Source organism: Amphiura filiformis, chromosome 10 (assembly GCF_039555335.1).
Source record: "Amphiura filiformis chromosome 10, Afil_fr2py, whole genome shotgun sequence".
Taxonomy (NCBI): domain Eukaryota; kingdom Metazoa; phylum Echinodermata; class Ophiuroidea; order Amphilepidida; family Amphiuridae; genus Amphiura; species Amphiura filiformis.
In genome coordinates this window covers 66,089,908-66,103,382 of record NC_092637.1, presented here as the reverse complement: position 1 = coordinate 66,103,382, position 13,475 = coordinate 66,089,908, and the positions used below count along the sequence as shown (strand labels likewise).

At 38.0% G+C, this 13,475-nt stretch overlaps 1 protein-coding gene across 1 annotated transcript; it reads left to right on the top strand.

Annotated features, from left to right (window-relative positions):
* Positions 1 to 48: 48 nt before the first annotated feature.
* On the top strand, positions 49 to 12,718 carry LOC140163186 (fibrinogen-like protein A). Its single transcript, XM_072186570.1, has 5 exons — positions 49 to 330; positions 8,116 to 8,221; positions 8,913 to 9,067; positions 10,269 to 10,530; positions 11,760 to 12,718. The coding sequence occupies exons 1-5, from the start codon at positions 112 to 114 to the stop codon at positions 11,885 to 11,887; spliced, it is 870 nt and encodes a 289-aa protein (XP_072042671.1). The 5' UTR covers positions 49 to 111; the 3' UTR covers positions 11,888 to 12,718.
* Positions 12,719 to 13,475: the final 757 nt, after the last annotated feature.

Here is a 13,475-nt window from a genome sequence, read left to right as displayed (position 1 = left end):
AATAACTATATATATTTCTCTATATAACTATATATAGCCAGATAGGAAGTTTAAGATACATGTACATGTACTCGTACAGGCCTCATTTGATAACGAACTACAACTTTCAAAATGGAATCTTATTTAGTTCTATTATTCCTAGCTGCGTTGCATATTGGAATTCCGTCTACGCAAGCAGATATTTCGAGCAAACAGTCCAGAAATTTATCAGAAATTGGCGGTGAATCGCTATTACGATTAGGTATTAGCAATGGCACGGGTAATGCAACGGCAGACCTGCAGAATAACTGTAACAATAATTGCAATTGCAATCCGACGGTGACATGTGCGGTAAGATTTACGTTACTAATCACCTTAGACATTTTTGCCTTCTTCTCACCATACCCTTCCAGGGGAGACCTCCACCGTATTTCACCGGGAGAGTGTCGCAACTTCTCATAAAAAATCCTGTTACATGAGGGACCATTCAATATTAAAACTGATGGGTGGGAGTTTTGACAAAAGAATTCACACACAATTTTGCGTTCCCCTTTTGCGTCCGCTCAGAATTTTTGGAGCCCCTCCTTGTTTCCCCCTTTCTCCATTTAACATTCCCTCTCATGGTTTAAGTAAAAACTTTCAGATTTCCCCCTCAAGAACCCCAAAACTATGGATTCCCCTTAAAACTCTCACTCCCCCATTACGTAAATATTTATGGTCCCTAACCGTAATTTTTCATACGTATACGTTTTATACCCCTGTAATGGAACATGATGGGAAGAACGGATAAAGGTCTATCATGTCTCTATTAGTCAAGCAGCGACAAAATCCGCTGTAATATCTATTATAAATAACGCCTTTTGACTTAAGAAGATAAAATGATGTGTTTTATTTGATTTGATTTTTTTCCCAAAGTAAAACTAAGTACACTAAGCCAAAAAAGAAACTTATAATTTTTCACAAGGTCGTATCTTAAAATCCTGTCCATGAAAATTAACCAAAATTACATACAGAAAAAATTGCCTCGATACTCTACTCTAAACACATGTCAGTAACCAATCAATTGTCCAACTGAAACAATAGCAAAATGCACTGATATGGAACAGCTTCCTGGACGACATTCACAGCCCTATTGGCACCCAGTAATCGAAATCTGTGAGAACGGCATCTTGAATCACAGGTCACAAACTTACCAACAGATACAAACAGATCACAAACTTACTAGGATCATCATGTCACATGTCCAAACAAATAATGAAGTCCTTTAGTAACGGGTATGTCCACCGTGCGCTTGCACGCATGCTGTGCACCTGCTTCTCATGCTTCCAACCAAGTTACTGATGATATCCTGGGGAAGATTGCCCCATGCTTCCCGTTACTAAAGGACTTCATTATTTGTTTGGACATGTGACATGATGATCCTGGTAAGTTTGTTTTGACTCTCTTTAAGGGTACATTCTCTTGGGTCATGACCTTGACATAGGGAAAATTTTTTTATTTTATTTTTGACAAGAAGACATACATACCCTTCATATAAAATAACATGAATCCTGAAAAAAGTGTCAATGTGTAATTTCCCCCTATTTTGTCTCCCGGTGCTAATGAAAACAAACTCCGATTGTATTGCGTGAGGTCCATTTATTAAAAGCTCCATGGTATGCACCAATTACATACATACATACATATTAGAGCTTATAAAGCGCTATTACAAAAAGATCAAAGCGCTAAGTGATACACTGCAAAAACAAGAGAATGAACAAAAGCAAAGAGTTAAAAGGATAATAATGAGCCTTAAGAGATTTTTTAAATGTTGCCACTGAGGTTGCCTCCCTGATGTTCCGCGGGAGGCAGTTCCACAACGCTGGACCAGCAGAACGAAAAGACATGTCACCACTGCGATTTTTACCGATGTGAGTGTTCAGAAGACTGGTATCCATAGAGGATCTTGTGACGGGTCCAGATGAGCGCGTTCTGTATGAGAGTAATTCTGTGAGGTATGAAGGAGCAGATTCATGCAAACATTTGAAGATGTACAGACAGAGTTTGAATTTGATTCGATCTCTTACTGGCAACCAGTGAAGGTCATGCATTAATGGTGAGGGGCTATCAAGTCTGGCGGCATAGAATATGAGTTTGGCTGCTTTGTGTTGGAGGGACTGCAAACGATCAAGGTCTTTTGATTTTGCTCCATAGAGGAGAGCATTCCCGGTGTCAAGGCGTGATATCACGAGAGCTTGCACAACTGTGTGAAGTGTTTTGTGGTCCAAAAAGCGACGAATACGGCGAATATTACGGAGCTGGAAATTGATTGAAGAAATCATGTTATTAATGTGAGGAGTCATCGTTAGGCGAGAGTCAAACACTGTGCCCAAGTTCCGAACATTATCAGATGGTTTAATGACGCTGTCTCCCACATTAAGTTGCAATGGCGGAAGTTTACTAAGACCTTGAGAAGTACCGGCTATGAAGAATTCAGTTTTATTGTTGTTAAGTTTCAATTTGTTCACGCACATCCAGTCTTTGAGTTCTGGGATACAGGATTCAAGTTTGTGAAGAGCCATCTTGTGAGCATTAGGATCCCTAGGATTGAACGATATGTATAGTTGCGTATCATCTGCGAATTCATGGTAACTGAGTCTGTGTTTATGTATAATCTCACCGATGGGCAGTGTATAGATGATGAACATAAGTGGACCGATAACCGAGCCTTACTCTCTTAGTTTCGAGTCCAGACTGCATATTGTAAGGACGAACGACGTGGTTTAGAACGACGTAAACCACAGCATAAACCGATGGTGAAGGAGACTAACTCTCAAGTTGAAGCGTTTCCGATTAGAACGTCAGTCCGGCAAACTCGTCAAATTGGGCATATAATATCAAAACGGGATGTACGAACGGAAATCGGGATATCGCTGTGCTTGAAACCGTGCGCCCAGCAGGGCCCGCGCCCGGTAACTTGCAGTAGTGTTTTGTTGAAGGTCTATTGATCATTATTCAATGACAATGGACATGCCTATTGCCTCCGGCAAGGGGGAGGGGGGGGGTAATCCCATACTGCCAAATGCATACGGGGATTGCGCTTTTGCAAATAATCCTTATAGACATGGGTCCCTATTTTTGCTGAAAATCCTTATGGGTCCGTTAAACCCTCGTACCGTAAATCTCGATCTTTTCGGGGAAAATGGGTCTAGGCCTATAGGAAAGAAAACTTTAGACATGGGTCTATATTTTTGAGAAAATCCTTAGAAATGGGTAGGCCCCTCCCTACCTGTGTATAGGTGTCACTTCGCCTATTGAACTATTTTCGAAGTTTAGATTTTCGGATCCCTTTTGTAGGCGTAGATCCTGGTGGGATGGAGGATAAACTAATATTTTGCCAGGGTAGATGTTCCATACAATCACCCTCCCAATGTTGACGCCTGTATGTGGGTTTCTGCCAGGGGTTTCTGACCAAATTAACCTCATTGGCCATTTTAGCTAGCCCCCAAAGTGCAAATTTTTGCACGCTCAACGCGAATTTATTCCACTTTTGCATCTAGTAGGCCATGTCACAAGTTATCTTCTAGTATTTTTTTGCTTATAATGCTGTGGCCAAAAGGTGCTGGTTTCACCGTATAGGCCTATAGGCCTACTTCAAAAAAAACTTCCAACCCCATCCCCAAATGTCAAAAAGAAATCTACACCACTGCGCGCTATCCCTTTGCCGCCTCTGCTGCCCTTCTTTTTTGCCACCCCAAAAGCCCCTCCCCCATATGCCTACGCGTATGGTCGTTAGGCGTATAATGATTAAAATACAAAATAACAAAAACACAGAATAACTTCCCATGACAATATGTCGGTTCATAAAATACAAATTTTGTATTAGATCCAACACAAAGGTTTTTACTGCTTTTGGAAGGAGGGTGGTCCGAAATTTAAAAAAAGTCGGCGGCAATGAAATTACGACCCCCCTTTTTTCGGCAACAAAAAAATTATGACCCCCTCCGCTGATTGGCGTACACCTTAGGGGCTGTGCAATAATTATGACCCCTGGGGGAGGGGGGGGGGCAAGAAATATCATTTGGCGAGCCGAAAGGGGGGCAAGCAATTCCCCCCAAGCGATTTTTGGTACGCATTCATGGGGCGCCTTTTTAATAAAACACTCTAAAATGGCTTGGGAAAACAGTACGGAAACGCTTAAATTTTCCTGCTCGGAGCGCTGAAAGGCCATTTAAGGTTTGCAATTTGGGATCCCAAAAAATTGGCATGTTCAAGGGGGAGGGGGCAAAGAATTTTTGGCGGGCCGACGGGGGGGGCGAGGGGGGGAAAGCGATTTTGGCGAGTCATTTGGAAGTTTTACCCCAGGGGTAAATTGCACAGCCCTTAGGCCTACCCCATAAACAGGCTAAAATTGTATTGAAATCATTCAAATCAGTCTTTTGAATGAAATAACCACACTATCTGTCATCTTGTGACTCCCTACATTTTGGTCATCGAAAATGTTATGACCCCCCCCCCATATTTTTATCCTTAAAATGTTTGAACCCTTCTGTATATTTGGGACCCCCTCCCGAAGAAAATGATAGAGCCCATCCCCCCCCCCCCGCCAAGCCTAATCATTATTTTGTTCTTGAGCAAAGATTGGTGAATTATTTATTTATACTTTCTTTAAGGGCTGGGGTATGAACGTTTGGACAGTATTTATTTTGGGACATTAGAGCACATCAGACATATCGAATTGCATTCTGAATACGAAGAATGTCATTCTGATATCAAATAATTTTGATTTTTGAAATTCGCAATTTAATACACATTTTATGGCAAATCATAAAAAATTGATATTTTTGATATTTAACAGTACTTGAAGTAAACTTGATAAATCTGATGATTTATACTTAAAGTGTATGTAGGTGGGATGAAAAGCCGACGATCAATTGAAAATTTTGACCTTTCGTATATAGAAGATATGGATTTTTTCCCCAAAACACCCAAAAAAATAGGTCTTTTGGGAAAAAATCCATATCTTCAATATGAAAGGTACAAATTTTCAATTGACCGTCGGCTTTTCCTCCCTACATACACTTTAAGAATATATCATTAGATTTATATAATTTACTTCGAGGACTGTTATATATCAAAAATTTGAAAAATATCAAATTTTTATAATTTGTCATAAAATTTGTATTATATTATGATTTTCAAAAATGAAAATTATTTGATATCAGAAAGACATGCTTCGTATTCAGAATGCAATTCGATAGGTCTGAGGTGCTCTCATGTCCCACAAAAAATACTGTCGAAAAGCAATAAACGCTCATTTTAGATCCCTTAAGCAGGGTAATCCCATCAATGAAAACACTGATCTTCCTGGGGGCCCTGCAAGAGCCGTACAAATTAAAATACAACTTAAATAATATTTATAGTAGTAGGCCTGTAATTTATTTATATGAATCATATGATTTACAAATGCATCGTTAAACCATATTTTGTACTTTTGGTCTCAAAATTACCAAAAAAAAGTAAGGCAATTATCGTAGTAGGCTGACGATATCCATTCTTGTTCTAAAATGGTTAATTTTGCCCTTGGTTTGTTCTGACTAGAAATATGAAACACTGGCCCTGTTCTGACCACAGCTTTTAACATTCATAACATCATTGGTCAATCATGTTCCAAACGGGACATACAACCGCGGCAGTCTTCTCCAAGTGTGTACATCTCGATTTGCCGGATTGACCCATGACCTCATGAAACGTAAACACATGACCGGGCGTGAAATATAAATTTCTCCGTGTCTTCTTGCCAGGAAAATCAGGAATTTAACCGGTTGCAGTCATTTGATTGTGAGTAGCAAAGTACACAAGCAACCGGGCCTTGTCGTGGCTTATGAGGGCGAATTTCGTTTGACACTTTGTCAAATAAGTAACATAGAATTGAAAGAAATGTTACGCGATTGACCATATCTCTGAATCGTGTAAAAGCTTAAAAAGTGTTGACCATACCGTCTAAAAAAATTGATATTTCGAAATTGGCTGATCGTAATCCCCAAATTCGAGTATGCACATGTAGCGAAGATATGCACCATATCTTGCAAAGTTAATTTTTTTGAAAATAATTAAACAAGCTATGAAAGCTAGACTCATTAAGAAATTTTTGAAAAATACAAATTTCAGTCGTAAATTTAGGTTTTCTACAACTTGTAATTTTATTTCTGAAGTAGAGACAGGGGCGTAGCCAGCCCTCTTTGCCAGGGTGGGCAAGGCTCCAAAATTTTCCCCCAAGTTAATAAATAAATAGAGCGAAGCGAGCATAGCGAGTGGAGCGACCACTGACATGGGGTCCAGGGTCTAGGGGCCCGCTTTAGGGCCGCTGGTGGGGGTCCAGGGGGCGAAGCTCCTGGAAGCTCTTGGGTTTGGGGCATTTTTACACCATGAGAAGAGGCCTCATTGCCTACATTTGCAACGTTTTTATGTGCAAAGTTTGTAAAAAATGTAAAGTTTTGATTTTAGAATTATCTGAAAGGGCCCCTGGTGGGGGTCCAGGGGGCGAAGCCCCGGAAGCTCATTGGTTTTGGGCATTTTTATACCATGAGGAGAAGCCTCCTTGCATACATTTGTAACGTTTTTATGTGAAAAATTTGCCATGTAAAAATGTAAAGTTTTGATTCTAGAATTATCTGAAAGGAAGCAAAAATGAATTTACAATGTAAGAATAATACAATAAAACAAAACTGATATTCTTGAGTGGATTTAACAAGTTGTTACATTCATCTAACGAAGTTACATTCACCTAAATTATTTCCCCTTCTCCCCTTCGTTCTATTTCCTTCTTCTTTACATTCTCCAATTTCTTCCCCTTTCTCTCATTCCTTCCCCCTTCCATTACACTCACTTAAATTACTTCCCCTCAAATCACTTTCCATTCCCTTCCTTAAATTCTCTGCCCTTCTTCATACTCTTCAATTTCTTCCCCTTTCTTACACTCCTTCCCCTGTGCATGAATTGCGTCCCCCAATAAATATGCAAATTGTTGTTTTTTCCTCTTTTCCCCTCTTTCGTTCCCCTTTTTCTTTTCCTTCCCCATCCCTCTTAGTCTTAGGCTTCCCTTTTGTTTTTTCATTTCCCTCTTTTTAATTTATTCAGATTTCCTCTCTGTTGCTTTTCCTTCCCTCTTGACCCTTTCTTTCCCCATTCCCTCTTCCTTTTCTCTTCTTTCCTTTTCCCTTCTTTCTTTTTTCCTTCTTTTTTCCTTCTTTCCTTTCTTTTTCCCTTCTTTTCCCTTTTCTTCCCTTTTCTTCCCCCCTTGCCAGTCTTTTTTTCCCTTCTCGCTCCAAAATTTCCCCCAGATTTTTTCCAGGGTGGGCAGTCGCCCACCCTGCCCACCCCTAGCTACGCCACTGAGTAGAGATATCAAAACTGAATAGCAAGAATGTTATTATGGGATGTTTTATAGATGACTACAATTTGGTTTAGAAATCGGAATGAGGAAAATTGATGAAATGACTGGTCAAAAAAAAATAGCGAGTGCTATAATCAATGACCCAGTTCATTCACTCCCAGTCCCAATCAGAGTCTGAAAATTAAAATAGCAATGGAAAAATAATAATATATAAACCTTTACCTTTAAGATGAGGTATAACTTTTATTTTTCCGATGATTATTTCTGGGCCAAATTTGATACTTAATGTGGCAAAATCATCCCATTTTTTTGCTCAAAACCTCAAAAGAGGCAGTAACCTTAATGTTTTTAACTTAATGTTGTTAAAATTGTTGGCTGTGACATGTGATTCAAGATGCCATTCTCACAAATTTCTTTTGCTGGGTGCCAATAGGGCTGTGAATGTGGTTCAGGATGTTGTTCCATATCAGTGCATTTTGCGGTTGTGTCAGTTGGCCAACTGATTGGTTACTGACATGTGTTTAGAGTAGAGTATTGAGGCAATCCTGTGTGTAATTTTAGTTAATTTTGATGGACAGGGTTTTAAGATATGGCCTAGTGAAAAATTATAACTTTCTTTTTTCGCTTAGTGTATATTTGTGTATATTGTGTATCAGATGGGGTGGGATGGGTCTGCCCTCATTGGTCAAACAATCCCTTGTCGCTCAGTGATGGAGTATAAATCCAGCTTTATGCATCATTCTCATATTCTTCTATTGCAGCCACCTGTAAATGAAACGGAAATGACGTCACAATTATTACAATTGGTTCGAGACCAGCAGCAGCAAATTCAGACTCTACTAAGTCTACAGGAAAACTGTAATTCAGGTAGAGATAATAATATCGAGTGTTTAGGGTAAGAAAGCCCTATCTGCAATAGTTGCCAGATGTCATATTTTAAATGTGTACAATATAGAAGGCAGAAATCATCAAAATGGCTATGGAGTGATAAAAAAAACCCGTCCATCAAATGAAAAATTTGACCTTTCGTATTGAAAATATTGATTTTCACCCGAAACACCATCAGCATGATAAAAATTATCGAAACGGGCTTTGAATTCTAGAAAACAACTGAACGTGCCCATGATATCGATTGAATGACAATACCGCAAATATGAGGATCATCTAGAGGAAAATAGTTGGTACCGACCGTCGAAACACCAGGACAAAATTGGCCAAATGTTTTATGTTTATCTTCCGTTTGGTTATTTAAGCCGCAATTATCATGATTATCGTTAATATTTCGGTCCATTTCAGCCTTAAAATTTTAAATTTTCACGCGCTTCTCGCGTACAGGTAAAGTCATTATGGTAGCTGGATGCTTTTGCAATTTTGCCCAAGTTCGAAATTTTGTCCACGGATAACTAGAATATTTGGACACTTTGGTTACTTTCAGACCGGACAGGTTACTTTATGGAGTAGCCTGTCCTGGGGACTAGTTGCTTTTGAAATGATTTTTACAATGTAAAATACTGGTAAATATTAGCGCAACAACTCTTTATGTGATTTCTTTTTCCAGTTACTAAACCTACCAGAATAGCAAACCTACCACGAGATTGTCACGATCTTCGACGACTGGGAGAGACGTCTAGCCGTGCATATGATATATACCCTTTTGATGACACCCCTGTCCACGTGTTTTGTGACATGGGATTAGCATGGGAAGGATGGACGGTAAGGCACTAGAACAAAATTTGTTCGATCTTTGGATCGACCTTCGATGCTATGTCAATGCTTGTTATGACATACCAACTATAATTAAGCCGAATTGATGGTACATTTGTATTGGTCAATACCATTGCATACAAGATTTATAATCTTATACAACTAGCGGGGGTGCCCGCGCTCGATCCGAGCAGGGCCTTGCTAGCTGAGTAAATGGGAGCGATCACACAAACGGGAAGAATTACTGAATAGGTGATATAATACTATGGCGATTTATACCATACCGATTTTTTTTTATTGTTCCTCTCACTCCCCCCTCCCATTCGCCTCCGCGCACACACTAAGATTTAAAAACATAAGTGTCCCAGTGATGAGAGGAACAACTTGAGATATGTGATGCGATCAAGCAAAATCAGTCGGAACTCGGAAATATTGATTTTGAGATATAGCCACACAAAGGAAATATTTCGTTTTGTTTCCTATTGTTTTGGAAACTCTTTAATTGCTCATATCTTTGGAACTGGTTGCTCAATTTCAATGCAATTTTCTGCAAAATACAGCTTGGTAAATGCATTTTACTATCCTGCAAGAAACTGAAAATTTAATATTTCCGAGTTCCGACTGATTTTGCTTGATCGCATCACATATTACAACATGATGGGACTATTTTTAGGCCATACGGTGGCGCAACGGAACACACTAAGATTTAAAAAAATAAGTGTCCCAGTGATGAGAGGAACAACTTGAGATATTACAACATGATGGGACTATTTTTAGGCCATATGGTGGCGCAACGGAACCAATCAAATTTTTATCATCAGGTTTAAGTATGCCAAAAAAATATTGGTTCCATTAATGTAGCAAGAGAAAATCTCAAACCCATGGCGCCCTGTACTAATAATATGCATGGGCATTAAAAGGCACGAATTACTAAACCAGTACGCCTCATGTTGATATAAAATTGGATAGATTGAACCCATGTTTATTGGTCGAGTCGAGTTTTAAAATATTGGATGCGACGTAGTCGAGTCCAATATATGAAAACTCATAGCGAGATTAATAAATATTGCGCGTAAAGCACCCTAGTTTATCATTATTATGTGTTGGATCTAATATTTTCACATACTTGGATTCATCAAAACATAATAAAGAATAAACTTGTTCAACCACGACAACCATTAACAATTTCATTAAAACTACTTTCGTTTAGGTCATTCAACGACGAGAAGATGGATCTATCAATTTCAACCGTAGTTGGGATGACTACAGCAACGGTTTCGGTAATGTCAATAGTGAACACTGGCTCGGCAATGACAATATCCACCATATTACCGCACAGGGAAACTATCAACTTCGAGTGGAGTTGGAGGATTGGGACAGGAACGTGGCTGCGGCTACATATGATAAATTTCGTGTTGGCGAAGCGGGAACGCGGTATAAGCTGATCTTGGGGCAATATCGGGGCGAAGCAGGTGAGAAATGATGAGGTGAACTGCTGCACCATTGGTTCTCACGAAGTAGGCCAATGTATTGTCGAATTGATATGACTGAGAACCATTTGGAAAGCAAATTGGACTATTCTATTTGAAATCTATACACCCCTTTTGAACGACATGACCTTAATCTCCCACTCACGGAATGTAGATTTCAAATGGTGTGACCCATTCAGGTAACGTCTCTATCTGAAATTCACACTCCATGTCTATGAGTACAGCCTTCCATGGGAGGTGTATGGATTTCAAATTCTCGCTATTCGCAATAAGGGCGCCGCCAGCGGTTTGCGATGTAATCGTGATGTATCATGGGAAAAGGTCGACATCCAAGTCCGCGCAATACGAATATTACCATGCTATTACATAGGAACACGTGACAATATTTTTTAGTTTGTCAAAATAAAGGTGTTACACGCGAATCGATACTCAATAATACTTAATAATGTGATTTGAAATGTGCACAATTAATTTTTTCTCTATCGATTTGCGTGTAATACCGTTATATTGACAAACTAAAAATATTGTCACGTATGTAATAGCAAAATATTCGTATTGCGCGGACTTGATGTCGACCTTTTCCCATGATACATCACGATTTTCCCATGATACATCACGATTACATCGCAAACCGCAGGCGGCGCCCTTATTGCGAATAGCGAGAATTGACTGAATAGCTATTTCTTTTTCGAACGTTTAATACTATCTTCTAATCCCGGTTTCTATTATAATGGAAGATTTATTTTAGGGACAACTCTCGTGTTAGTTGAACAGGCTCAAACATTCCTAAGCAAAGATATCGAGTTCGTAAGTTATAGTATTATAAAACTGGATATTGAGATATCGGCCTTTAAAAATATTATTGACAATGTTGAGAGTAGGAATTACCTTGAAAAATGTCTCAAAAAATACCAGATACCAGTTATATTCCGATCTGAAACTATCAAAAATATTTTAAACATTATTAACATCACAAATTTGCAACAAACCCAAATTGTGAAAAAATTACCGTGCAGAGTTTTTTTGCTATTTTTCTATTTACGATCCTGTCCACAAGTGTCTCTTTTTGAAATGACACGTCACATATACTCCTTATAATTGACCATCACCCGGCCCCGGGATCGCTACTTATCATACCTTGGAATACAGTAAAAATAGGCCTAGATATAATAGCTTAAAATTCACCACCATCCCGCCTTTTCTATTTACAGGGGACGGGCTTAGTTCTTTGTCTTACCAAACCTTCACAACATCCGATGATGACCAGCCACGTGTATGCGATGGTCCCCAACATGGCGGGTGGTGGGGTTCGAATCCTGCTCCGAAGGATCGAACCTAAATGGAAACTACTACGATTTCAGCAAGGCTAAATTGTACAATGATGGAATTGCATGGAAAGCATGGAAAGGGAATTGCGACTCGCTCAAACGAAGTGAAATGAAAATTAAGCCAACTATATAGTACACTATAGGTGCCTATACACAAAGCGCACGTAACCCCCCCCTACGAGTACGAGTTACGTACAAATTATGATGAAGGAGTTGCCATGTTTATTAGTGACACTGATCCATGTAGGCCACCTAGCGTACAGTCTTAAAAATAAGGGGTCAATTATGGACCGACTAAAAACAAAAAAAATGACCCCGTTTCATTGCAAAAACCACTTTTGTAATCAAATTTGACCCCGCACAGGGCCAAAAACAAACAAACAAACAACCCCAAAAGGGTAATCTTATGACCCTTGATGCACTTCAAAATGTAGCCTTAAATAATAGAATATAGGGCCTAATATAATAATACATAGAGCTAGTATGTGTATGATGTTTGGAATATGTGTATCATATTTATGTTTATATTCATACATGTTTACATTCGTGATCACTTACATGAAGGTAGAACAAATGTTGCAGCCATAAGTTAAATAAAATATTTGAAAATACCACAATTTTTCACCTTCATATTTATTTTTTATTACTCAAATATATTACGTACATATACCCAGAATGTTTACCCTCCTTCTTTATACCATGCTTACGTACGCTTTGTGCAACACCTAAAATGCGTATTATGGACGATCCGACCCTTTAATACAAGCAAAAGTATACATAGCATAACGGTTTGTCATTCTTGTTGAATCTTTTTATTAAATAGTTTTATTAAATATTTTTACATTTATTTTTAAATTTATTTTTACATTTATTCATTTTAATTAATTAATTAATTAATTAATTAATTAATTAATTTATTTATTTATTAACTTATTATTGTTTCTATTTATCTAATTTTTAATAAAGTGGTTAATTTATATTGATATGAATTTGTTTAATATTTCGTTAATAATAACATACAATAAGATAAAAAAAATAGCATTAGATATACATTGTGCTAAATATTTTTTTAATATTTGCACGAATATTGAGTCCTCTACGTACAATGACGTATTCTGACTTCGTTGTAGTATGTACCAGAATCCAAAACAAAATCAAAGCATAATAATAAATTTTAAAAATTTTCCTTAAGTCTCGCGCGTTTTGTTTTTGGCTTACCGCATTTTCGAGAAATCCAGAAAAAAGTAACATTTTCAAGAAAAAAAAAACACACACACAAAAAAAACCAAAACAATAACAACATTTTTTAAAACATGATATCCATAATTCATACGAAAACATAGCCAACATGATTTACTTATTTCTAAATATTTAAGTAAAATTTGAATGGTTTCTCAGCAAACACAAAACGTTTTCGACATCATTCGCAAAAGGTTATAGGTTTTCAGAAAACGTTTAAATCTTGAGTTATATAAACGGTAAAAAGCGTTTTCATAACATTAACAAACATTTTGTGATAATCTACTGTCCAGCAAAGACAAAATATTTTACAGAAAACGTTTAAATATCGGGTTATATAAAGGGTATTGAACGTTTTAA